Source organism: Crinia signifera, chromosome 6, assembly GCF_055691185.1.
Source record: "Crinia signifera chromosome 6, ASM5569118v1, whole genome shotgun sequence".
Taxonomy (NCBI): domain Eukaryota; kingdom Metazoa; phylum Chordata; class Amphibia; order Anura; family Myobatrachidae; genus Crinia; species Crinia signifera.
Window position 1 is genome coordinate 177308880 of NC_139222.1, and position 27490 is coordinate 177336369.

The 27490-nt window shown below is 44.2% G+C and overlaps 1 protein-coding gene across 1 annotated transcript in view; it reads right to left on the minus strand.

Moving 5' to 3' along the window:
• Positions 1-27125, minus strand: part of LOC146008679 (E3 ubiquitin/ISG15 ligase TRIM25-like) — a 33015-nt gene extending 5890 nt beyond the window's left edge. The window contains exons 1-8 of the mRNA XM_083148217.1: positions 26248-27125; positions 22870-22965; positions 22233-22466; positions 21095-21233; positions 19291-19356; positions 17242-17307; positions 4350-4475; positions 1246-1311 (exon numbers count right to left, since the gene is read on the minus strand). Of these exons, the coding sequence (XP_083004343.1) occupies positions 1246-1311; positions 4350-4475; positions 17242-17307; positions 19291-19356; positions 21095-21233; positions 22233-22466; positions 22870-22965; positions 26248-26847 (1393 nt within the window). The 5' untranslated portion in view covers positions 26848-27125. The remainder of the gene's footprint in view (positions 1-1245; positions 1312-4349; positions 4476-17241; positions 17308-19290; positions 19357-21094; positions 21234-22232; positions 22467-22869; positions 22966-26247) is intronic.
• Positions 27126-27490: the final 365 nt, after the last annotated feature.

A 27490-nucleotide genomic window follows, 5' to 3' on the forward strand; every position in this document is an offset into this window, starting at 1 on the left:
TTGATAAAAGAAACCATTATATGTGTAACCGCATCTCACATCTGTAAGTGAGGTGCGCATTCCATTTGTCAGCCGATTATATTTCAGAGGAAAGAATATTGCTATAGATATACACATTGCAATTTTTTTCTTATATTTCATATCCAAAAAATTGGGAAACTGATCCTATGAGAATTCTCCATCCGAATTGGAAAGAATTTTGACATTGCAAAATCGCAGAAGGGAAGTATAACATCATTCACTCACTCTTTCTGGTGCCCGCACAAGGGAAGTGCTTAGTTTGGTTCACTACCCCCTTTTTAAACGATCTCTTCGTCTGTATGTCAAACGGACGAAGCCTATTTGCAAATCGGATGCTCTCTTGATCCTATATGGTTTCCACAAGCGGGGTTGGTAGGCGTCTAAGCAGACTGTGGACTGTTGGCTATGATCTACTATCCGCCAGGCCTATGTAGAACCCGGTCTTCCAGTCCCTGATGGTGTTCAAACTCACTCCATGAGGTCGGCGAGTGCTTCTTGGGCTGTCCGTGGAGGTGCTAGTGTGGAGCAGCTGTGCAGGGCGGCAACATGGTCATCACCTCATACTTTCCTGCACAGCTCCGACACATCCCTACCCTTGAGGTATTGCTTTAGGACGTCCCAGCGTCATCCCTGTGTCTCCTATCGAGCGAAGAATAAAATTAGGAGACACAAGGATCCCTCCCTGATGCACCTGCTATTATGTGTTTTACTGCGGTTTACTGTTTTACTATTATATTAGGCCCCCGTGTTATGTGTGGACTTGTATGTTTTGTAGTTTCTTCCTTCTCTCTTTGCCCCTGCCTTGGGCTTGTTCACTAAAACTGGTTGCCTGAGGGTGGAGGCAAATCTTTTGACCAGTTTGGTTTCCTGCCAGGTCCAGATTAATCTATACCCAGCGTCAGCTCTGTCTCCTATGGATCTCGGAGAAACAGATTTAACAGGTAAGAACATAAATCTAATTAAATCTGTTAAAATTTTAAATTGCTCAATTTATCAACACACTTTGCTAAACCACAGATATTAACACAAAAATCACACTGTTAGGCCTACAATATTGCTTTATAGTAAACACAGGCAAGGTTTCTCAGCATGAAGCCCAGACCCAGTTCTGGGCAGGACTTAGCATTGGCCAGGAATCTCTACGTGTATGTGTGTGTGTGTGTGTGTGTGTGTGTGTGTGTGTGTGTGTGTGTGTCTGTCTGTCTTATGTTTGTCAAAGCTTACACTTCAGAAGTTGATCTCTAGACTCTGGAACAGCGGATGACGTTTGTGGAGGTTTGCGTGGCTTACCTGAAAGATAAAAACGCACAGATGGCCTTGTTAATTATGTCATGTCATATTGTATGGTCAAGCATATAGAAAGTGCTATGATACTGTTTAAAAGCTCCAGCTCAAGTTTCATTTTTTTTTTTACATACATAATGCTGGTAAAACAAAAAGAGATTTTCTACTGACATTGCTACTGCTGACTCTCAGCAACATTCTGTACCTGCTTTTGAGCATGTGTATTGTCGTTTTTCCCTTTGTGTTATTTGGTTTTGTGGAGCACCACGGGAGTGCAGGAAAGGGGAAGAGACAGGTGTGCTATACCTTGAAGACATATTTGCCAGTATAATCTTACCGAATGTGTCAGAATTGGATGGGACGGAGGAGACAGCCCACCACTCCCATTGAATAATAAGAAGCTAATCTTGGACCAGACTCCAACCACACATGATGTCTGAAAACTAACCTGTTGGCTCTCGATGGATATGGGGGAAAGGGCAAGTTGCGGTGCAGGAAAAAAAAAAAAGAAAAACCCCATGCAAGCAATCTGTGAGATTGAGAGGTAGGATTTACATGAAGGGAAAGGGAAAAGCTGTGAAGAAAAATAATATAGTAAGAGGAGGGAGAGAACATAATAACAGTGACCTGTAAGTGGAGTTGTGATTTAGATAAGCAATGTAGTATTGGGGTAAATTTTGGTTAGTAGTCTTATAAGTTCCGCTTAGTGCACAAAAGGTGTGTAACACTGTAAGCAGTATGGTATCAGGTACAGCAAGCAACACAGGGTTAATAATTACTCACAAGGCAAGGGAGGTCAAATGATCTTTCCATAGCCAGAGGACATATACTCCCATCACATTGTTCACCTTGTACCCTGCAGCTTTCAAAACCCAAGCAGTTCCTCTTTCCTGCCTATGGTGGTGTTCTCTGCTGTGGTGCTTCCAGCACAGTCTGGTCTGTATTACAGTGCCTCAATACAGACCGTACTGTGCTAGAAGAACCACAGCCGAGTGTGGCACCCCAGGCAGGAAAAATGAACTGCATGGGTTTTGAGAGGTGCAAGGTAATAGAATGACTATTGGGGGGGGGGGGGGGGGGGGGTATTCAACATGTGCTGATATTTCCAACATTGGCACACACCTATTCAAGGCGGACAATTTTTCAAAATGTCAAATCTGCATGGTCAGAAACAGCCACTAGATCTGACGGATCTGCGGGCATTTTTGACAATCCGCGGGGAATACTGACTGTCGAATTGACAGTATTTCCAACTGTATGAAATGTGCAAACAAGATTCAATACCCCCCTATATCTTTATTATGATTAGTTTGCAATTGTGTTTCCCACTACATCTAGGACATTCTCCGGACCTAGGCTGTCACCAACTAGCATCCTAACCCTTTATGCCAGCTCTTATATATTGTACGAACCAAGCCATACCATAATCAGGCAGATGCAACCCATGTGCAGTTATTCTACTCCATGTTTTAAGCGGTAGTAACAAACCACATTGCCCCTCGGGGTGCACATGATTCCCTGGCCTTTCTCCCTTTTGTATGCCAATGACAATCAACCATTTGCTTCCAAATATTGGAAAACTGACAAAACCGCTTAATTATGCAAATTGGTTACATCATACGTGTAGCTTCACCCCATGGTGCTATCTGTAGCCATGGATATAACCATACACATAAAATTATGGAGACATAGGAATGACTGTACAGCCATGGCCAAAAATTGACAAGACACAAATATAAATTTTGACACAGGTGAGAGTGTTGACTAGCACAAGGCTGGAGATCACTGATTCATGCTGTTTGAGTTAGAATAAATAACTGGAAGCTTTAGAAGGAGGACGATGTCTGAAATCATTTCTGTTAATCATGGCTACCTGCAAGGAAACATTGCCTTGCACAAAAAGGGCTTCACAGGCAAGGATATTGCTGCTAGCAAGATTGCACCTCAGAATCAACCATTTAACAGATCATCAAGAACATTCAGGATAGAAATTCAATAGTTATGAAGAAGGCTTTAGGGTGCCCAAGAATAGTAAGCAGCAGGAACGTTTCCTGAAGTTGATTCAGCTGCAGGATCGGGGCACCGGAGCTTGCTCGGAAATGGCATCAGGCAGGTGTGAGTGCATCTGCACACAAAGTGAGGTGAAGGCTTTTGGAGGATCGCAGCCCTGTGAATCCATGGCATTGACAAATAGGAATTCATCAAGGTAGTGTGTAACAGCTTTGTGGTTAGTACCTATTTAGATTGCCCAGGCTGAATGCCTTAAAGAAGGGGCAAGAGACTGGCAAATGCCTACATATGGATTGCACAATGTAGTATCCATCTGGTAACTTGAAACCCAGGGGTGCAATGGTAACAGGCAGAAGGCAGATTCCATGTCTAGCTAATGAATGTTACCTGCTCATTGTATTTCACCAATTCAAGTGTTTTGGCAAAAGACTGATAAGACTACTATATAATGGGTGTCATTCTTTTACCAACAGGTCTAACAGGTGATACATGTTGTAGGATGTTTTTGTTGGGAACAACCCCTAAAGGTGAAATACTGTAGGTCATGTATGGAAAGTGATTCAAAGGGCCCAGCCATTCTGCCTAGTAAAACTTCTTGTCTTACCTTCAGAGTAATTTCTTCTGTTACTCAGGGCTTGCCATATATGAAAGTACTTGCCCCGATGCCTTCTTTAAGAAGGTTTGCACACTCCAACGTATACATGAGAGGGAGAAAAGGGGCACTAGGAGACTGATGATGAAGTGAAAAAGTTTCACTGAAAGATTTACAGCAAGAATGCATCGGTCTTATTATCTGGGTACCAAGCAAGCCACTGGCTCAGCAGCAGCAGTTTAATTATGGTGTTGGATAGCAATATACCAAAGTCCTTGCTTTAGTCACTCTCCCCCTTGGATGAATGTACTTATGAACTTTCTGCAGGCTGTTACCAAATAAATTGCACTGTGTGAGCTCTTCTTTAAACTATATGAGCTAATTGAACTGTTGTAGCTGGACAGATCACGGTTATGATCAGATTTTAATTGATAGTACTTACGTTCGCCCTGTGCATCCGTGGAGCCTGACCGAGATGTAGATGGGTCCCTTGGGTGGTTCAGGCCTCTATATGTCTGTCCCTGCAGATGATGCCCCTCGACAATATCCTGGTCCACTCTCTTGTGGTCTGGGGAAACATGGGAGTTACTGTTTGTAGCAGAGTGATTGTTGTGGTTGGGTGTATTTCCTAACACATTATATAATTCTCGGGAGTTGTGATGGCTCAGTGTGCGGGTATAGCTTGGCTTTTTATGTTTGGAAGGTGGTGTAGTCGGAAAATTAGTGGGCAGTGGATACAGAGAGCAGGACAGGCAAAAGGACGAGAATTTCTGATACTCAGATTCAAAGGAGTTTGGAAACTACTGGTCTACAGTGTCCAGGTCAACATTGACCAAAAAAAAAAAACGGTCAACACCGTTTGGTACCTCATCTTTGCGGCCACTGCTTACGCAAGTTAAGTTAGCCACTTTCAAAATAGCACCATTGTCCCCTCGCGGGCTCAGTAGCTCGCTCCTCTCTGCTCAACACAACTTTACTAAAAGTAATAGATGGTGGAGTGGACACAGGAGGGTGGCGTGGACCCAGGGTGGTGCGGTATTCGCTACGTTAGTTCCATAGCGTAAGCTGTGGTTGCACAGATGAGGAAGCACCAAAAATGTATGGGAATTTTTCAGAATTTAAAAATATCCACGTGGACTCCAATTGGGAACAGTAAAGTGTGCATGTTGACCTGGACACAATAGACGTTTCCATCCACACCCTTTGCTAACAGACCACTGTTTGAGTATTTCTGTGGTACTTAATTCCTAGCACTGCGCCTGCGATTTTGATTGTATCCATCGGGTCCTAAAAAATCGTGTTCATCGCATGCGATGGATGCGATTTTTGAATCGGAACCAATGTAAAATGGTCCCCGAGACCCGATTTTACATTGGGCCCAATGTTAAATGCCCCCCAGACCCCATTTTTCATTGTATGCCCCCCATTGTTAACGCCACACCACGATCAACGTGAACCCGAAGCATGGCAAACGCAGCGAGCCCGCGAGGCGTCCTCCGACCTTTTCATACCCCAACTATCCACGTCGGCGTGGAGTTGATTTTATATAGTGTGGCGATTGCAGCAAGCCACCGAGCACGAAGCGTGGCGAGCGCAGCGAGCCCCGCGAGGGGATGCGCATTACTTCACAGGTATTACGTGTGCGCTCGCCACGCTTCGGGCTCGGTGGCTCGCTGTGCTCGCCACACTATATAAAATCAACTGCACGCCGACGTGGATAGTGGGGGTATGAGGACGCGTACCGCCGCCCCTCATGGGCTCGCTGCGCTTCGGGTTCGCGTTCATCGTGGGGAGGCGTTAACAATGGGGGGGGGGGGGCATTTCACATGTAAAATACCCATAAGGGTGGGTATACAATGAAAAACCGGGTCCATTGGCCCATTTAAAATTGTTCCCTATATAAAATCGCGTCCATCGCATCGGTCGCATCGCATGCCTTAACTTAAGGCATGCGATGGATGCGATTTTTCATTGTCGGGGAAAAGGCTAAAAATAGCCCTGAAATCGCGTCGGTCGCGTCCATCGCATACCTTAAGTTAAGGTATGCGATCACCTGCGACAGGCGCCGTGCTAGGAAATAAGTACCATTTCTGTATATGGAAGCAGGTGAGATAATTACTGACAGAGCACAAATAGATTAACTGGCCTGTGCAAGATTAAAGAAATCCACAAGAAGAAGTTACCAGTTGATGGTGAGGGGCTGCCCTAGAAATGGTATTGCATTGCATTCTGGGATGTGATCACACTTCTGTAATGCAATTGCAATTACATTTCAATATCATCGCAGAGAGGGACTGTGCATGTTGGGCATCCCCCAGCATGAGAGAGACAGCTGCGTAGAAAGCAAAACTGCGGCTGAAGGTGAAAGGGCCTATATTTTTAATAAGACAATTAAAAAAAGAGCAATAATAATATATTAAAAGCCTGCAGATTAGTACTTGGTAGGATGATCTTTTGCTGTAATAGCAGCTGATGTTTCTTTCAGGTTGGTTAGATGACCCTTATGGATGGCAATTTTTGAAATAGTGCCACAGATTCTCAATTGGATTGAGATCAGAGACCAAACAGTCTCTTCTCCTGTTTGTCTCTGTAAATTTTAAACAGAGACACAGGAATACTTCCATGGCCTTAATCTCAATTAAATTGTGTGTCCAGAAACCCCCTTGAAGGTGCCAGGGTCATAACTATATCAATTTCTACCGAGAATCTCTCAAGGATCTCTCAATTTGTTCCCAAATGTCAAAGCCTTTTAAAACAATATACCTTAGATAGGCATAAGTGCATTGTCTGTGCATTTACACATACGTTCCCATAATTCTCCAACGCTCACAGCATGCTGAATATAACATATGAAAACACATTGGGGCAGATGTATGAAGCAGTGATAAGGGAGGAGACAGTGGCATAACTATGGAGGGTGAAGGGGAAAAGTAGTGGCGACTGGGCAGACACCGTGACAGCAGCGGCAACGCAACCCCTCACCATCCTGTCAGCAGCGGTGGTCCAATGGATGGAGGAGAATCAGCTTATGCAGCCTCTCCTACCCCTTTCTGGCGCTGCCGAGCTTGGCAGCAGCTAACCACTAACATCACGATGTGGGAGACACCCAGAGAGACCCGGCTGGCACCTACATGCAGGAGGCCCGCGCCCAGATGGAGAGACCCAGAGTCCCGGCACAGACGAGACCACTGCTGCAGGTACAAATCGCTGCTTGCACTGAAGGGGGAGGGGGACAGTGCAAGCTACTGTACATAGTGTACCTGGAGGGCGAATGGTATTACAAGTTAAAGATTATGCCGGTCTCAAACATTTCAACCCCCTGCTCCCTCCCTCTCTTCTCTTTCTGTGTCCACTAATTTTTTCTCTCCTTGCTCTCTCATCATATAAATTTTATCAATGAGAAATCATAGAATACATATAAAGTATGCATTACAATTTTCTTATAAGCTTATATTCAATATAAACATTTTAAGAACACTCTGATAAATATAACATCAAGATATATGTAGAGCATTTCAGAAGTTAAAAGCTTATTCTTTAAATACATATTGTCTTCAATCATTTCAGATAGACAACTCATTGAGTTTTTAACTAAAAATAATCTAAGAAGAACAGAAAAGGAAAGGAATGGAAACCAACCCGGCTGTTGATTATGAGAAGAGAGGAAAAAAAAATTAATGTCTCCTTGCTCTCTCTCACTGGCTCCCCCATATCTCGTCTCACCTCCTGCCCCCCTTTCTGCCCCTTTCTCTCCCTTCTCTCTTTCCCCCTGCCCTTTCAAACCTCTATTCTCTCACCCTTCATCTCTCTGTCCCTAGTCTCTTTTTGGGGACATTCAATATGGTGTGCAGTGAATAGGTATTCTAATTTGGACTCCGCTAAATTGAAGAATGCCAGTTTTGTCACGGGCACAGTCATTTTCTGACTTGTGGCAATGCTGTCTGTGCCACTCTAATTTTGTCGGATTTCTGCTCACACCCCAAGATATATGTGATCAGAAATCTACTAGTCGGAGTTAGCGGCGCGCTGATTAGAATAGCTGCAGAAGCACACTCCTGGTGCTATTCACCATATTGAATTGAAAGGGGTCCTTTATCTCTCTCACTCTGTCCCTAGACTCTCTCTTGACACACCTGCTCTCTTATTCCGTCTCTCCCTGACATCCTCTCTCTCATCTCTCACTGACACCCCCCCCCCTCCCTCTCGCTCTCATTCTCTCACTTTTTCTTTCTCTATGTATCCTTTTTCTCCCTGACACTCTCACTCTACCTCTCTCCCTGACATTTTCTCTCACTCCTCCCTTTCTCTCTCTCTCTCAATCCCCCCCCCCCCCTCGTCTTTCTCCTACTCTGATTCCCTCTTTTTCTCAGGAACCCTTTCTCTCCCTGACCGCCGCTCTGTCTCTATCTTGTTCCTCGCTCTCTCTTTCCTGACCCCCTGCTTGTGTCTTGCTCCCCTCTCTTTCTTCTGCCCACCTAAAGGTGCCCACGCACTAGAAAGATCTGCGATCATAAGATGTGCGCATAAATTAGCCTTCAAATCTTTTGTCCGATCTGGACAAAAGATTTCAGGCAAGCGCACATCTTTACCAAAAATTTTTCTTAAGATCCCGTGTGCGTTCCTATGGATCTTTTGTTAAATCTTCTGATCTTTTGTGCAGCACGTAAGATCAGAAGATTTAGCAAAAGATCCACGGGAGCGAGCATCGGCCGATTTTCGACCGATTATCGGTAAATATCGGCCGATTTATCGAAAATCAGCCAATCGGCCCAAAAATCGTTCTAGTGTGTGGGCACCTTTAGGGGCATTGTAGTGACAATAGAAGGGGGGGCGGGGGCTTTAAAATTTTTGCTATGGGGCCCACAATGTTCTACGTACGCCCCTGGGAGGAGAAGTAAGCCAGAGGAGAAGTGGCCCATGGCAACCAATCAGGAGAAGATCACCCGAGCCCAGTCCACAAGAGGGGATCACCACAGAGACAGGTTTGACAGTGGGATTTATGCAGGAGAGCAGGCACTGAGCAACTGACATAATGCTGTTCCAAGCCACACCCCTCAGATTAGATTTAAAGAGTGATATTCTTGTTATTACTCATTACTAATCTAAAGTGGTGCTCCAACCAATCAGGTCCTAACTGTCATGTTTGAAAATTACATTAGCAGCCAATTGTTTGAAGCACCATTTAAGATTATCAGATAAAAGAACATCACTCATTGTTAAATCTGCCCCAAAGTCCTTTCTTTGTCACATATTCATCACATTGGGGGCCTGGAGACATCTACACATTTAAGGTGCCCACACATTAGAACGATTTTTGGGCCGATTGGCCGACTTTCGATAAATCGGCCAATATTTACCGATAATCGGTCAAAAATCGGTCAAAAATCGTCCGATGCTCGCTCCCGTGGATCTTTTGCTACATCTTCTGATCTTACGTGCTGCACAAAAGATCAGAAGATTTAACAAAAGATCCATAGGAACGCACACGGGATCTTAAGAAAAATCTTTGGTAAAGATGTGCTCTTGCCTGAAATCTTTTGTCCAGATCGGACAAAAGATTTGAAGGCTAATTTATGCGCACATCTTAAGATCGCAGATCTTTCTAGTGTGTGGGCACCTTTAGACAAGAACCTTTCAATAGACAGAAGAGAAATTTCTAATAAGAATTAATTTATAGCATACCCTATGGCCTTTCTGCAGGCGCAACACTACGTGGCGTCAGTAAGAGTGCTCTCTGAAAAAGACGGGATAAACCCGATTGATGCACTGCTGAATAAACCCCCTATTTTACGGAAGGCTATATCTCTTTATTACAGGTACTTTAGAACGGATTTAGATCACTCAAAGTCCAATAGTGGCATATCCAAGTGGCTATCCAAATTTCCAGATTATGAAATTGAAGACTTGCTCAAGGTACTTATAAAATCCTGTAGAGTTTTGTCGTCAACCACATACACAGAGATGTTCTTGAACATCTTCCATGAAGCTTATCTATCCCCACATCGAAGCTTCCTAATGGGACGCTCCACATCCCACTCGTGTTATAGTTGCGGAGAACCCAATGCGGACCTATACCACTGTTTTTGGTCCTGTCCGATAGTCCGGTCATTCTGGCTAAAGGTCAAACAATATGCAGAATTCTCATTAATTAATTATGTCCCATTCACACCAGAATGGGCCATATTTGGTATAACATCATCCTCCACGAGAATAACTAAGGGGGTTAGACACCTCCTGCTGGCGATCAGCGCAGCAGCACGGAAAACTATCCTTCATGAATGGATCTCTAGTTCACCTCCAACATTTCCTTTATTTAAATGTAAACTCTTTCACTTGTTCAGGATGGACTGGATTGAGGTTAGTCTGGACAAGGAGCACAAGATAATTAAATTCTTTACAATTTGGGAGAGCTATATCGCCACATTGTCGGTGGATATGAGACAACAAATCCACCAAAGTTTACAAAACACATCTTGGTATCTACTTCGCCTAGTGGCCAATGACCCTCCCATTACATTTGATGAGAGAATAACATGATCTCACCACTTAAAAAAATAAAATAAAACTGGGTCGCGGGATGGGGGGTGGGGGTTACAGGATGAGAGAGAGTCACGGATTACTAAGTATTCTTTATCAGGTAGTTTTATCATTATGCAATGTTTCAAAGTAATGTCTTGTTTAATATATTTATATGATAGACATAGATGATATGATATAATAACAGACCCTATCTGTACTGTCAAATGTGTTATATATGGTTCACTATTTAACTACTTAATATGTCATTGTGAAACTCATGGATGGTAAAGGGTAATATCAAGCTTAAACACAAAGTTATACCTCAATATTCATCTATGATATTAATCCGTTTTCATTGAAATGATGACATTGTACAACATATACATGTAAAAGTTGTAATTTATTGTTCACAATGCCTCAATAAAAACATTTTTGAAAAAAAAAAAAAAAGAATTAATTTATAATCAATTTGACATTTTATTGGTTGGGATTTCCTAACTCCTATGGATGTCATCTGTATACAAGTTGAATTAGAGATCATTATTATAGTGCGACTTTTCTTTATGTACTTGTTTTTGTTAAACTGTGGTTTTAGAAGGAGGTCTAAGTAGGAGCTGCCAGTTCATTTTAAATGATCATGCTACTTTTAGAAGATTTTATAGCAGGTATAGAAGCACTGTATATCCTCCTCACCTTTTTTGAGGTGAAGTACTGCAATTGGCCACTAGAGGCCACTTTGGACCACAATACACCATAATAGAAAGTGAAACCATAATGATAGGTTTCAAACTTCCTGGCTATGGAGAGGAAGCTGTGAAGACAGGGATTGGAGGTAGGTGCAGATCAAGACAAAAGGTGCCCATGCACGCACCGATTTCATGTGCTGTGCGTTTTGAACTTCAAGCTGCCATGCGATTTTGGCACTTGAAGTGGATGCGATTTTTTTAAAGTTAATAGTTTCAAATGTACATCGCATCGCATGTACTACTAAAGTTATGCAATGTAGCACAAAAAGTACTGCCTGCAGATACTTTTTGTGCTATACAATATTGTACCCGCATCGCCGCAGGTACATGGTGCAATTATCGCACATGCGATGAGTTTTGAACTTTAAAAGTTCAAAACGCATGCGATAATCGCAGCGTGTATGGGCACCTTAAGCCATCATTTTGATGAGCTTTAACTAGTCTATCTATAATCCTGTACACCAAATCAACAGGTCACTTTAAAAAAATTATGGTTCAAATAATGATGGCATTACAATAGACCTAGACTGGCCACACACTGAATCCTTGCTGGTGATATTTGCAATTGGTCCAAGAATGTACTATGTGGCCTTACACGTGCATTATGCCTACGACTAGCCCAATTGAAACTGATAGGAATATTATTATTGAGTGTATTTATAAATCCAATCTGACTTAAGCTGGCCATACATCAGGATGACCAGCATCTCACCCAAGTCTTCTAGCGATTTCCCTGGCAGCTTCCCAGACACACGACGGGCAAAATTTACCAAGATGGAATGGCTGTGAATGGACGTATTTGTAGCCACTCCATGTAAAAAACTGCTGTAAATTAGCTTTTGGTAATTTACCAGGCCTAAAAATACCTAAATGTTCTGTTTGACAACTGGTATATTCATTTGTATTTTCTTTTTTTACAATACACCATCGAGCAAACACAAACATATTTCACCATTCACTTGAATGGTGAATCCAAATTTACTATCAGTTCTTATGCTGAATATGGGCTGTAATTCAGCATAAAATACACCTGGAAAATACTCCTAATTTATCAGGCATATTGGGCTGAAGCCTGCGCGGATCAGTCAGAACCGTGTAGGCTTCCATGTGTAAGAATAGAAGAAATAAACAATTTAACTGGCATGCAGTGTGAACCACCAGGCAAAAACCAGCCCCAGGCTCATTGAGCCAGTCCTGGTTGCAGAATTACAAGGGAAAAAAAAAAATCTGGGCCCCCCTGTATTTCTATAACCAGCACCGGGCTCATGGCCTGGTCCTGGTTCCCAAAATACGGGGGACAAAAGTAGTAGGGGCCCCCTGTATTTTGGGAAACAGCACCGGGCACATACAGCCAGCACTGTCATGCCTCAGCCGGGGGATACTTATTATATAAAGGTCCCGTGGCCATAAAATGATGCCAAAATATGGGGGGACCCCTACTCCTTTTATTTGTTTGTTTCAATTACAGATGTAGCATCTGTCAGCCATGCTGTAGGATCGCCAGATTGCTTTAGATGGCACGCGTGAGCGTCTCACTCGTGCGCCCCCGACAGCAAACCGGCGGGGAGCGGAAATCTACGGCTTCCCTGCCTGTCTCCACTTCCGGGAGATGGGCAGGCAGCGGAGACAGGCAGGGGCAGAGCGGGGAGACGGGCGGCGAACTCCGACAGAACGGGGCACGCACGTGCACCACCATCTGTCGGAGGATGGCAGCTGCCCCGCGGGGCGGTTCTATCGCCAGGAGCAGCTCCATTGAGAGCTGCACCATCTGTATTTAATTATTTCTTCTATTAATTATTTTTACGCAGAGCAGCCTTGCACGGATCTGACTGATCCGTGCTATGTTGCCACATTGTATGTATTTGGCTACCAGTAAATACAGCAGTCAAACACAATTCACATCTCCATCGGAAAACACAGCATCTTCGTAAATTTGCTATATTCTCCTTTTGTTTTTTCGTCGGATTACAGTCTTAGTAAGATGTCCCCTGATAAATCTTATGTATGTAATTTCATATAAGATCTATCCTAAGATCTGCAACTCCCAGCATATGGTTTGTTAGCAGCATCTTCAGCTCTTACGTACCAGAAGATTTGAGGATCCACCTTAGAATTCACACATCGTAACGAAACACCTCATGATATGCACTCAAACACACACAATGCATCATACGACCCATCAAAATTGTGCGTTCGGACCTGAAATCGTTCTAATGTATGGCCACCTTTATTCTAGATCATTCTCATCTCACTATTAGCAGGTGAAATAAACAAGGCTGAAGAGAGCTTCTTATTAGGGGGTGCCGGACGGGGTCCCGACAGTCATTTACCCGACGTTGGGATCCCGACAGTGAAAACCCCGACACACAGGGGCCCGACTGCCACCGGCTATTCTCCCTCGTGGGGGTCTACGGCCCCCCCACGAGGAAGACTAGAATAGGTGTAGAGCGTAGCGAACCACCTTGTCTGCAGTGTGGCGAGCCCGCAAGGGGCTTTGTTGCTCTCACCATGCTGTCTGGGTCCGCTCGTGATCCCGACTGTCGGAACCCTATACCACACCCCTTATTCTGCAAGCTTCTTATTCACTTCACTGATTCAGAAAATGTTAATATTAAAACAATCAAAATTAAGTAGGATTATTAAATTATTATTGTACAAACAAAAAATATTCATGATACAAATCTCAATTGTATTTTGCCTGTGCCAATGCGATTTTAGTCTTGAAATAGGCTGGCAAAGGGGCATAGGACCCAGATTTCATCATTTTGAATAAGTAGCTGGTGTCCTGCAAGTGTTAAACAGTGTTGGTCAAACAATTTGTCACTTGAAACCTACACAGGGGGGTCACTTACATATGTTACAGTGTCATACTTTTAATTTATTTTGACCAACAAAGGATTTGGGCAGAAATAGGGCACTAAAGAGGGCATGGGTCCCAGATTTAACCTTTTGAATAAGAAGCCAGTGTCCTGCAAGGGTTAAACAGCGTTGGTCAAACAGTATAACACTTCAAACCCACACAGGGGGGTCACTTACATATGACCTACAAGGATTTGGGAAGAAAGTGGGCATGGGTCCCAGATTTAATCTTTTTGAATAAGTAGCTGGTGTCCTACAATGGTTAAAAAGCGTTGGTCATACAATTTGACACTTTATACACACACACACACAGGAGGGGTCGCTTACATATGACCTACTTGCAATTTCTTTTGGCCAACAAGAATTTGGGCAGAAATAGGGCGATAAAATGGGCACGGGTCACAGATTTTATCTTTTTGAAATAGTTGGTGTCATGCAAGGGATAAACAGCGTTGGTCAAAAGAGTTGACACTTGAAACCCACACAGGGGGGTCACTTCCATATGAACCAACCCAAAAAAATTTGACCTACAAGCATCAAAATAGGTAGGAAAGTGGGCATGGGCAACATATTTGGTTGAATGGACAAAGTATCTGTAGTTTGCAAGGGTTAAACAGGTCTGCTCAAAAAAAATATATACCATACATTCATGTTTGTATATTCAATCTAAACTTTATATGATCCTTGTTGGTTAAAGTCATTTGCAGGTGGGTCATATATAAGTGACCCCCTGTGTATGTTTCAAGTGTAATATTTTTATGACCAACGCTATTTAACCCTTGCAGGACACAGCTACTCATTGAAAATTATGAAATCTGAGACCTATGCCCATTTTATCGCCCTATTTCTGCCCAAAACCTTGTTGATCAAAGTCAATTGCAAGTGGGTCATATGTAAGTGACCCCCCATTGGTTTTCAAGTGTCATACTGTTTGACCAATGCTGTTTAACCCTTGCAGGACAACGGCTACTTATTCAAAATGATGAAATCTGGGGCCTATTCACCTTTGCATCACTAAAAATACAATTGAGATTTGGGTCATGGATATATATATTTTTTTGTTTGTACAATAATAATTAAATGATCCTGCTTAATTTGTTTTAAATATTAACATTTTCTGAATAAGAAGCTGGATCACGAATAAGAAGTCAACTTCAGCTCAAGCTCAAGCTAATAGGCAGGATTTGCCCATGTGTCCCAGCTTTTACTCCAACAATGATGGTGCATACCAAATAATGCCAGACAAACACACGCAAACACAGATAAACACAAGACAAAGTCAAACTTTCAACAAGAATCATGCACTTACAGGGTCTTATTCTAGTTCACTCTTTCTGACAAATTCCTTCTTAGATGGACAAAACCATGTGCACTGCAGGTGGGGCAGATGTAACTTGTGCAGAGATAATTAGATTTGGGTGTGGTTTTACTTCAAAGTGAGATCTATATTGCAGTGTAAAAATAAAGCAGCCAGTATTTACCCTGCACAGAAACAAAATAACTCACCCAAATCTAATTCTCTCTGCACATTTTACATCTGCCCCCTGCAGTGCACATGGTTTTGTCCAATTAGAAGGATTTTGTCAAAAAGAGTGAACTAGAATAAGGCCCACAGTGAGGTGGAGTTGCACATGGATCATTAATTGGTGGATTCATTTTAGCTTTATTTGAAAAACAATTCACAGTACTTGTGTACTAGCACGGCGCCCACGATATTTGTTCACACTTCATATAATCGCATTGCATGGCATACACCCGATGCACTGCGATGTGATTTAAAATTGTATAAGCCCCCTATACGATGTTTAATTGTATAAGCACCTTAATGGGGGCTTACAATGTTAAAATGCACCCCCACGCCACCCCCACTATGAACGTGAACCCGAAGCGTGGCGAGCACAGCGAGCCCGCGAGGGGCGGCGGTACGCGGCCTACGACCTTTTCATACCCCCACTATCCACGTCGGAGAGGAGTTGACTTTATATAGTGTGGCGAGCGCAGCGAGCCCGAAGCGTGGCGAGCGCAGGGAAGGGACGTGTATTACTTTACATGTATTCCGCGGGGCTCGCCACACTATAAAAAATCAACTCCACGCCGACGTGGATAGTGGGGGTATGAAAATGTCGTAGGACGCGTACTGCCGCCGCTCGCCACGCTTCGGGTTGGCGTTGATAGTGGGGGTGCCATTGGGGGTGCTTTTAACATATTAAGCAGCCAACACGTTTAATTAACTTATAGGGGCCACTTTTAACATGGGAAAACCCATTAGGGTGCTTATACCATTTTAAATCGCATACCATTGTATATGCGATATAATGGCATACAATTCGATGGTATACAATTTAAAATTGTATACCATCGCATCGCATACCATCGCATGCCTTATGGTCTGCGATGCGATGGGCACCGTGCTAGTACACAAGTACCCAATTCACAACTGAACTGAAAAGAAAGTAAATCTTTAAGTGTACTAAGGATAAATATAACCTTTATAACAGTTACAGGAAGACAAGCATGGAAGACTAATCTTAGGAGAAGTCATAAATATCACTCCCAATTATAATGCTCATCATGTAATCATGACATCTCTCTTCAAGGAGAACAGAAATAGTTGTATGTTATTTTACCACATCATTTCTACTACTTATCTTTATGAACTATCTACAGATGGAGCCGGGCTCCCTCTTGCTGGCGAATCGCCAGAACGTCACCGCTGGCGATCCGCCAGCAGCCCGGCGTCCATCTGACTGAGACGCGCGTGGGTCTGTGTGAAATACTTGTATTCAAAAAGTGGAAAAAAAACAACCAACGTTTCGGGCCAGCGCCCCTTTGTCAAGGTGTAGGTTCTCACATATATAGTCCAGCACTCCAGCCACTTAAATAAGGCTTTCTTTTAATGTAAATCCATAAAGCAACGTTTCAATACACTTAAGTATTAATACTTAAGTGTATTAAGTGTATTGAAACGTTGCTTTATGGATTGACATTAAAATAAATTCTTATTTAAGTGGCTGGAGTGCTGCACTTTTGTTGGACTGTATAACTTTATTTGCTGTGCTGGCACCCGCCCAAGCAACAATTAAGTGGCCGTGCTGGATCATCACCTGGACTCATATACCGACCCCTGGTTGTGGAGGGCGTGCTCACCCAGCCAGCTTTATTTATTAACACATCTCTGATGGCTACAGATATAGTTTGGCCTCCACTTACTTGGTTTGTGTTGCTTCCCTTCATAAGATTTCATAAGAGGAGGAGGTTTCCATTTGCTGGATTTATCTGTATGGTGAGAGGAAACAAGAATAGCGTGTACAGTACTCGGTAACATGCTGCAACGCAAGCATTTCTACACAAAGAAGCCTTTTTAACAGCCTCACTGTATTGGTACCTGTGTGAATTTCACCTTGTGAATTATAGGGGCATATTATTTGCTGAATTCGTTTTTTCAGTGTCTTCTCATTTTCAGTGTATACATACATATTGCCTATTAATGTATATACTGATTCAATGATAAAATAAACTTAAAAGTAAATGCCTTACGTGAAATGTGTTTGTTTTACAATGGGAAATCTAGTCCTCCCCATGTCCTAAAATCTGACAAATTTACGGACATGTGACAATAGAGTTGGTACTTGTTTCCTAGCACGGCGCCCGTCGCAGGTGATTGCATACCTTAACTTAAGGTATGCGATGGACGCGACCGACGTGATTTCAGGGCTATTTTTAGCCTTTTCCCCGACAATTAAGAAATCGCGTCCATCGCATGCCTTAAGTTAAGGCATGCGATGGACGCGATTTTACATAGGGAACAATGTTAAATGGACCAATAGACCTGATTTTTCATTGTATACCCACCCTTATGGGTATTTTACATGTGAAATGCGCCCCCCCCCCCCCATTGTTAACGCCACCCCACGATGAACGCCAACCCGAAGCGCGGCGAGCCCGCGAGGGGCGGCGGTACGCGTCCTCCGACCTTTTCATACCCCCACTATCCACGTCGGCGTGGAGTTGATTTTATATAGTGTGGCGAGCGCAGCGAACCACCGATCCCGAAGCGTGGCGAGCGCAGCGAGCCCCGCGAGGGATGCGCAATACCTGTGAAGTAATGCGCGTCCGCTTGCCACTCTTTGGGCTCAGTGGCTCGCCACACTATATAAAATCAGCTCCACGCCGACGTGAATAGAGGGGGTATGAAAAGATCAAAGGACGCGTACCACCGCCGCTCGCCACGCTTCGGGTTGGCATTCATCGTGGGGTGGCGTTAACAATGGGGGGGGCATTTGACCCATCAGGGTGGGTATACAATGAAAATTAGGGTCTGGGGGGCATTTAACATTGGTTCCGATGTAAAAATCGCATTGCATACAATTTGGTTGCATGCGATGGACGCGATTTTTTTAGGACCCGATGGATACAATCAAAATCGCAGGCGCCGTGCTAGGAAACAAGTACCATAGAGTTTACTCTCTTCTATCAATTAATTTAAACGAAAATGAAAAATCCATCTACACCAAAACTGCTTTTTATTTTGAGCATCATAAGAGAAATGGTATATGTGGACATTCAAGAAGTAAAAAGAGAAATAAATAAAATGTGAAAGTGCTATCGCTACCGTATAAAAGCAGAACGTTTGCACTTTGGCTGGAGCAATGACGTTTGTGTTAACACTGTTCAAGCAGCTGAATCAGATGTTGCTTGTTCTTTTTCACTCACAGTTTCTTCATGTTAACTTTTGTTTGCATGAAGTTATATTTAGCAAATCTTAGGACTGGATGAGGACAAGAGGGTTGTTAATTACCCCTTTGAGTGCCAACATCTGTGGGAGATGTTCAAAATATCCGCTTAAAATGCCCTTTAAAGTGTCCCTCACATTTGTTATATAAATTCAAATAAAAAAGTTATGCAAAAAAAGATTATATTTCCTATATTAAGGTAAACATTACCAGTCATTATGATGACTACAAATGTTTGCGTACCAATTTTCACACCTATTTTGACAAATTCCCTTGGCACCCAAAGGCTTAATGGATATGTAAAAAGACAGATTTGAAAGAGGGGGTAGTTTCATTTTTGCACTACTGCAAGACAAAATGAGTGGTCGTTTTAGCCATCCTTCAAAGCAGGGAAAAGAAAAAAGACAGAGGATTCATCTTAACATCTGGGGTAATAGTCTAGCTGTGTATGACAGTGTATAAAAGGGAAGACATAATCTGCAGAAATAATAGCCATTGATTTGGGAATATTTTATCTTTTTCCTACCAGTTGTCGCCGCCGCCACATCTGCTTCCTGGATTTTATTTGTTGGTACCACCTCGGGTCTTGATTCTGGTGTTAGCCATATACAAAAACAGGCAGAGAATAAATGTTTTCCTCTTTTTTAGTACGATACAGAATAGGGATTGTACACAACTTAGATATCACAGGAAGGTTACAGAATCCAGTATGCAAATTGTAAAGAAATATTTGTAAGAAACACTAAGCAGCCTGTGTGTATACTGAAAATAAGTATTTTTAGGTCAAGTTTGCTTTGACAAAACAAGGGACTTCCAGTTAAATACAACGATCATTTATATAACACAGAAGTAGCCTAGATGACAGAAAATGGTCAGAATAGAGGAGAGGATGCTAGCTGTACATGCTTGCACTCGCAGTCCCCCCAGAAGTTGCCTACTTCAGTGCTTAAGTATATTAGTAGACCCACATGCACCACAGTTGCAACTGTAATGTAAATGGCCAATTCAAGCTTCTCTAGAGCTTTATCCCTGGAAATGTCCCTATTTTGAAATCTTGACCATCAGCAAAGTAGTTTGGCTTTCTCTGATGAATACAATCTCATGTTCTATTCTTGTTTGCGATAGCATATACCTTAATATATGTCAATGAAGAATGATTATCTTCATATATTCTAATGATGTTCAGTAATTACGCAATGTGGATATTGTAGCACATTGAATCAACTGACCATGCATGGCAGAAATATAGCAAAGATCCACCTGGATCACATGTAGGGCCTGATTCTAGTTTGCTTGGTAAGCTGCGATCTTCAAGACTCTGGATAAATCATTCGATGTTGCCGACCATCCGAAGATTTCTTCTGGCTTTGCATATAGAAGTCAGTGCGAGCTGACTTATTTGCAAGCGCCGGGACAAAGACGGGGTGGACGGCTGACGTCCTGTGACATCATCCTGCCAGCGTACCCATGGGAATGGCCAGCATTTTCATGGGGACGCACATAAAACGCTGGGCGTTCTTATGGGTGACCCCCGCCGCCCCAAGCCCGTCCTGATCATTGTGAAAGGCTCAGAGACTATACAAGTCGCCAAAGCCATTCGCAAAGGGGAGCTGCACATGCGCATAATATACCATGCGCAGAGCCCCAATCACGGAACGAGGTCAAATTCGCCCCGTTCCGAATGATTCAGAATGAGGGCCATGGTGTCAACTTGTAACACGCATGCCAAGCTTTATAAGCAACTATTCATAAACAGAGGAACATATTTCTGATTATATATGGTGTATACAGGTAGAAGATATGTATCTTCTTCATCTACACTTTCCAAATACAAAGTCCCTAACCACAAACCCCCTACCAGCCCTATAAAATGAGCATGTCCTACAACCACAAAGCTTTGAAGGACAGTGATATTCCATTTACTGCCCTCTATTGGTTATTGGTATAAAAGTAAACACATAATAAGTATAAGGCAGTGGTTCCCAAACTGTGTGCCTAGGCACCCTGGGCTGCCTCAGGACACTTGCAGGGGTGCCTTGCGTTGGTGGACCAAGATCAATTCTTATCATCTATGGCCAATGTACCAGGCAAAACCAGTGCTTGTGGCTGCCATTCATAATATATGAGGACAAACAGAAGCCAATCCTGTCCCTCACCACATAACTGTGACATATAAACACAATGCACTTCATTTAATATTTTTGTCTGAATTTTTCGATAAGAAGCATTTGGCCTAGGGGTGCCTTGAAAATATTTTGGTGCTCTAGGGTGCCGTGATTCAAAAAAGTTTGGGAACCACTGGTATAAGGTGAAAAAGGGAGGCGTCTTACCCAGCTGGCTGAGCTTTGATGTGATGGTTTCTTTGAGAGATACAGCGTCTTTGTAGATATTCTGCATCAACTTATTATCAACCACTGTATTTGGTTTAAAGGGGTCTTTGGAAGCTGTGTCTGTTACTTTGGAGGCTTTCTGGATTGAAATAGAAGAAAAACAGCATGTGTGCTATTAATGCCAATTTGTTGCATATTTATTCAAACAGTAACCCTAACAGTGGATTCCCCCCCCCCCCTCATTTGTTTAAGTCAGTGGTAGCCAACTCCAGTCCTTGAGAGCTACCAACAGTTCACATTTTCCAGACAACATAGCTGCTGCACAGGTGCACTCATTACTAGCTGAAACTTTTCAAAGATACACAGATGGAGCTAATTACTTCACTTGTGATTCTGTGAGGAGACCTGCAAAACATGCACTGTTGGTAGCTCTTGAGGACTGGAGTTGGCTACCCCAGGTTTAAGTATTCAAGAATTTATATTGAATATATAAATACTGGCTGTATTTGCATATAGCCCTCTAATTCCGGCCAGCTTTATTTTTGCACTGCAATTTCGATTTAAGTTTGGACATAACGATCTCAAAATAAAGTTAGGCCTGGATGCTGAAGAATGAGTAGAAGAAATACTGAGAATAGATGTGTGCTAGCAAGAGAATACACACATATGAGGGCGGGTGGGAAGCCGGCAGACAGAATACGGACGCCAGCATCCCAACAGGGATCCAATAGGTATACTTACAGGATTTTCCCACCCTAAGCCTGCCTTCCTACATCCTAAACTATGTTTGAGAACCTGTGATCTATAAAATACACCCACAAAGTCGGTCCTCAGGACCCCACACATGTTTTCCAGGTCACCCGCCAAGTGCACAGGTGCACTCATTACTCATGGACACATTTTAAACGATCCACAGGTGGAGCTAATTATTCCTCTTGTGATTATATGAGGAGACCAGCAAAACATGCACTGTGTGGGGTCCTGAGGATCGAGTTTGAGAACCTGTGTTATAGATGGAGAGAAGTAGAGAAGGGTAATTGGGCAGGCAGGTAGATGGTAGGAGGAACAGAATGACAGGAAGATGTACAGCAGGCATGATAAAAAGAAAGGTGCACACAGGAGACTGACAGAAACTCACCTTTAGAAACTGAAGGTCATCCTTCTCTTCTAGAATAGACTGAACCTTACTCTTCAGACGCTGATATTCTTGTTTCTTCTTCTTCAGGACATTCTGTGTGAAACTAAATTTTTGGTTTAGTTTCTGCTCCTCCTCCTGGACTTTCACCATAGCTTTATTATGTTCCTCATCAATTAGATGTTTTATCTCCTCAAACTCCTCCTCCACCAGATCCTTCTTTTTCTTTGTGATTTCCTGTATATAAAAGGCATTTCCACACATTGTTTATGGCATCGGCAAGGACATACACACTTGCCAATGCCACAGATGGGGGGGGGGGGGGGGGGCGGACGGTTGGTGGAACAACAATCATGCTGCAGCATGGCCATCACTGATGAGGTCTTCCCTCGTCTGAACATGCTTGGATGAGGGAGTGGGTCGTTAACGATGCACAGCATACACACTGGACTATATTGTTCACAGAGCCCTTGCTGAACGATATTGTGACCAATATTGTCTAGTGTGTATGGGCCTTGAATTCGGCTTTACTGATCATTTAGGGTCATTCTAAAACATTCTGTACTAGTAAACCCACCAACACTTTTCATAGGAAATATCGGTAAGTTCAGCAACACTTATCTATGATTAGGGAACTCACCAAAACTTTTGTCTGTTCACATCGGACATCCTCCATTGTGGTTGTGGCTTTTTCTAATTTCTGATTGAGAGATCGCAGCAGATTCATATAGTACATCTATAAATACAACAATTTATTAGATAGATCAGGGGATTCTCAAACTATTTTGATCAGGGACCCTGTAAAAAAAAATATAAAATTATTACAGGACCCAGCAAGTTACCGCAGAATCATCGCCATGCGTGTGGTCGGCAGGCCGCACATGCAAGGCAACAGAGGTGAAATGGAGGCTAATGCAATCACTTTATTCCTTACACATTAGAAGGAACAGGCGCCTTTTAGATTCCATGTCCTGTATGATATATTCATGCTAATGTTAAAGTTTATACCTGCTGCCAAGGCTTTGGGATGGCAGGGGGGCAGTGGGTGACAGGGAAGAGGCATTGGGGTTATTTTACCAAGATGGGATATGTATTTCACACGGGATGTTGCTATGGGCAACCAATCAGAATATACTTCTTATTCACTTAGCACCTTCTAGAAGATAATAGATATTATCTGATTAGTTGCCTATAGCAACATCCCATGTGAAATAGAACTCCCATCTTAGTAAATTATCCCACTGAGTGAAAACGGGTGATGGGGAGGCAAAGGGTGGCAGGAAGAGTTAGTGTGAGACTGGGGAGGCAATAAATAACTGGGAGTGACAGAGATTGAAAGTAGGTGAGAGGTTTAGTCAGTGGCTGATAGAGAGATGGCAGGGAGAGGCAGTGAGTGATGGGAGGCAGACTGACAAAGGTGGCAGAGGGTTACATGGGGATGGCAGAGATACAGAAGGAAGCAAAGGGTAACTAGGGAGAGGTAGTATATGGTAGAGGGTGATGGCAGAGGGAGAGACAGTGGGTGACTAGGTAGAGGAAGTTAAAGGTGATGGGGAGGCAGAGGGTGGCATGGAAAAGTGAGTGATGATGCTGGCAGAGGTTCAGTGGCTGTCTCAACCAAGGGTGGCAGTGAGGAACAGAGGGCAGAGGGTGACGGGTATACAGTAGTAGAGGATGACTAGTGAGAGGCATAGGGTGAGAAGGGGGGGCATAGGTTGGCAGGGAGATGGATGACAAGGGATGGCAGTGGGAAACAGGAGATGGCAGAGAGTGACAGGGTGGAAGCGGGTGATGGAGGATGGCAAGAGTGACAGGGGGATGGAAGAGGGAGGCAGTCGGTGTTTTATGAGTTTTCCCCTATACTGCACCACATCCTATACGGTTTTCCTGTTTCCACCAGTTAAAGCCCCATCTGATAAAGTCTGTACTCATGAAACGCGCCTTTTCTACTGCTGCTTCTCTGAACCCCTCTCTCCCAGGGTCAACTGCAGATGACCCCCTACCCCTAAAAAAAAAGAAAATTACTCGACAAACAAGAGATTACGCGCAGCCCCATAATGCTGGGTTGCTGGCTTGCTGCCTGTTCCACCAACAACTGTTTTAGATCATAGATGTACAGAAGTTAATAGAATGTTCCTTGTAAAAATTTTGCTGTAACAACCTGCATACATTTAGCTGCTTGGCTAAAGTAATATTCATACTGTATATGGTCATGTCATAATGTCTTGATGGACATAACCGGAAAGTGTAATCCAATGTGCAGCATGAATCCAGGCTCTTCTGATTCTTCTGTTTGGTAACACAGATCAATGAATCGTATTACAGAATAGTTACTACTTGAAAAAAAATCTGCTACGCAGGATAAATACTTTGGTCTGCCACGTCCATAAAAAAAAAAAAATAAAAAAAAAAAAGCTTCAAGATCTGTAGCTCAGAATTAAATAGAAAATTTGCTAACTCTAAAAGGCCCCTACACTCTGGGCGAGTGAGCTGAAAGCAGCTCACTTTTACCATTAGAGCTGCTTTCTCTAATCCACCCAATGTGATAATGCGTGATAAGCAGAGAGCGCTGATGTGTAGCACTGATCCCCACCAATGCTCATCTGCTGGTATCACCAGCCTAGTGGACAGTTTCCATAGCATCCTGCTATGAAAAGCAGTCCACCGACCACGAAAATCAATTGGAAGATGTGCAAGAGTCGAACGATTTAGTATAATTAATGTACATAATGTATGATGGGGGGACCCAATGTGTGTGTGTAGCGTAAATAAATACAAAACTCCATGAAAATAAGGGCCATGGTAACGATCACTTTTTACTGACTGGCAAGAATTGTATTATACAAGAGACAAATGGGATAATTATTGACAACTATCTTTAACACTAGTGAGAGAGAGAGAGAGAGAGAGAGAGAGAGAGAGAGAGGGAGAGAGAGAGGGAGAGAGAGAGGGAGAGAGAGAGGGAGAGAGAGAGGGAGAGAGAGAGGAGAGAGAGAGGGGGAGGGGGAGAGGGAGAGGGGGAGGGGGAGGGGAGGGGGAGAGGAGGGAGAGAGGGAGAGAGGGAGAGAGGGAGAGAGGGAGAGAGGGAGAGGGGGAGAGGGGAGAGAGGGGGAGAGAGAGAGAGAGAGAGAGAGAGAGAGAGAGAGAGAGAGAGAGAGAGAGAGAGAGAGAGAGAGAGAAGGAGAGAGAGAGAAGGAGAGAGAGAGAGAGAGAAGGAGAGAGAGAGAGAAGAGAGAGAAGGAGAGAGAGAAGGAGAGAGAGAGAGAGAGAGAGAGAAGGAGAGAGAGAGAGAAGGAGAGAGAGAGAGAAGGAGAGAGAGAAGGAGAGAGAGAGAAGGAGAGAGAGAGAGAGAAGGAGAGAGAGAGAGAAGGAGAGAGAGAGAAGGAGAGAGGAGAGAGAAGGAGAGAGAGAGAAGGAGAGAGGAGAGAGAAGGAGAGAGGAGAGAGAAGGAGAGAGAAGGAGAGAGGAGAGAGAAGGAGAGAGAGAGAGAAGGAGAGAGAGAGAGAAGGAGAGAGAGAAGGAGAGAAAGAGGAGAAGATAGTGGGCGTATGAACAGTTCGGGAGGATGCATACCGCTGCGCTCGCCACACTTCTGGCTGATGTGGATAGTGGGCGTATGAACAGTTCGGGGGGATGCATACAGATGCGCTCGCCACACTTCTGGCTGATGTGGATAGTGGGCGTATGAACAGTTCGGGAGGATGCATACCGCTGCGCTCGCCACACTTCTGGCTGATGTGGATAGTGGGCGTATGAACAGTTCGGGAGGATGCATACCGCTGCGCTCGCCACACTTCTGGCTGATGTGGATAGTGGGTGTGTGCTAAATCACATCAGAACGCACGCCATCAAATCGCATGCGATTAGCGTGCGATGCGATAGAGGGTGTGCTAAATCACATCGCATGCATCCGCATACAGTGGCCCCGTTAAACTACACAAGTACCGATATCATTTGTCACATTGATGGGTTATATGTACAGTGTGTGTGGCAGATATTATGTTAGTCAGGACCTCACCTCCTTCTGCTGTTTGCCCTCCTGTAGTGTGAAGGTCTGGCACTGCTTGTGGGAAGGGACACAGTAGCAGCAGATGCATTTATTGTGGCTCTGGCAGTAGTGGTCTATTAACCTGTTGTGTTCCGCGCACTTCCTCTCCTGCAGGTCCCCTAGGGGCTGGCTGAGCGGGTGGTCCATGAAGGCTGGGCTCTCCAGGTGGGGCAGCAGGTGCTCCTGGCAGTAGGAGGCCATGCAGGTCAGACATGTTTTGGAAGCTGCGCTCTTCCTGCAGATGTCACACATGATGACCGTCGCCGGGCCCTCCTGCTGGTCGCTCTCTTCCTCCAGCTCCGCCGCCTTCTCCTCCTCCCTGTCCCGGGCCGTCGCCAGCTGGCTGACCAGGTTGCTGAGCAGCGTGTTCTTCCTGAGCTCGGGTTTGTCCAGGAAGCTGCACCGGCACTGGGGGCAGCTGTACACAGACACAATGCACTCCTTCCAGGTGAGCTCCAGGCAGCTGTGGCAGAAGTTGTGACCACACGGGATGGTGACTGGGACGGAGAAGAGACCCAGACAGATGGAGCATGTCAGCTCCTCCGCCATGTCATCCAATGTCTGAGCCATGGTGAGCCCGGCCGGACACTCGGCTTCTGTTGCCGTGGGATAGTGGGCAACTGCCGACAACACCTACCGTCCCCTGGCTACTGCTCTAGTGATAGTGCTGCTGCCCGGTGTCAGCGCTGTGTGTGTGTACAGTACTCTACGAGGACATCACAGCAGTTACGCTTAAGTTTCGTTTCCTCGTAGTGAGAGGAGAGGCGGGGATGGGGTGGGTGGGGCTAGGGCAGGAGTCAGAGAGAATAAACTGGGTAGCGGCGCTATTGCTGGTCATCGGTGTTTCGTTTCCTTCTTCGAGGAGGCCGATGGTGTCATAAACTTAACTATCGAATATCGATGGCAGGCACCCTGATGTTTTATCATCGTGTATGTGTATGCAAGGTGGTGACTTTCGTATGAGAGCCAGGGGCGGGGCCACCGAGCTGTGATTGACATCTGGACTGGCCCTGACGTATATCCCCTTGGTTAACGAGGGACCACCACAGCTTCTTATTCGTGCTCCAGCTTCTTATTCACTTCTTATTCGAGCTCCAGCTTCTTATTCAGGACAATAACTTTTACAAGGGTTAATGAGTCTTGGACCCAGGGCCGGTGCAAGGCACCGGAGCGCCCCAGGCGAGTCGGGGTGGGGGCGCCCCGGTGGGGGGGG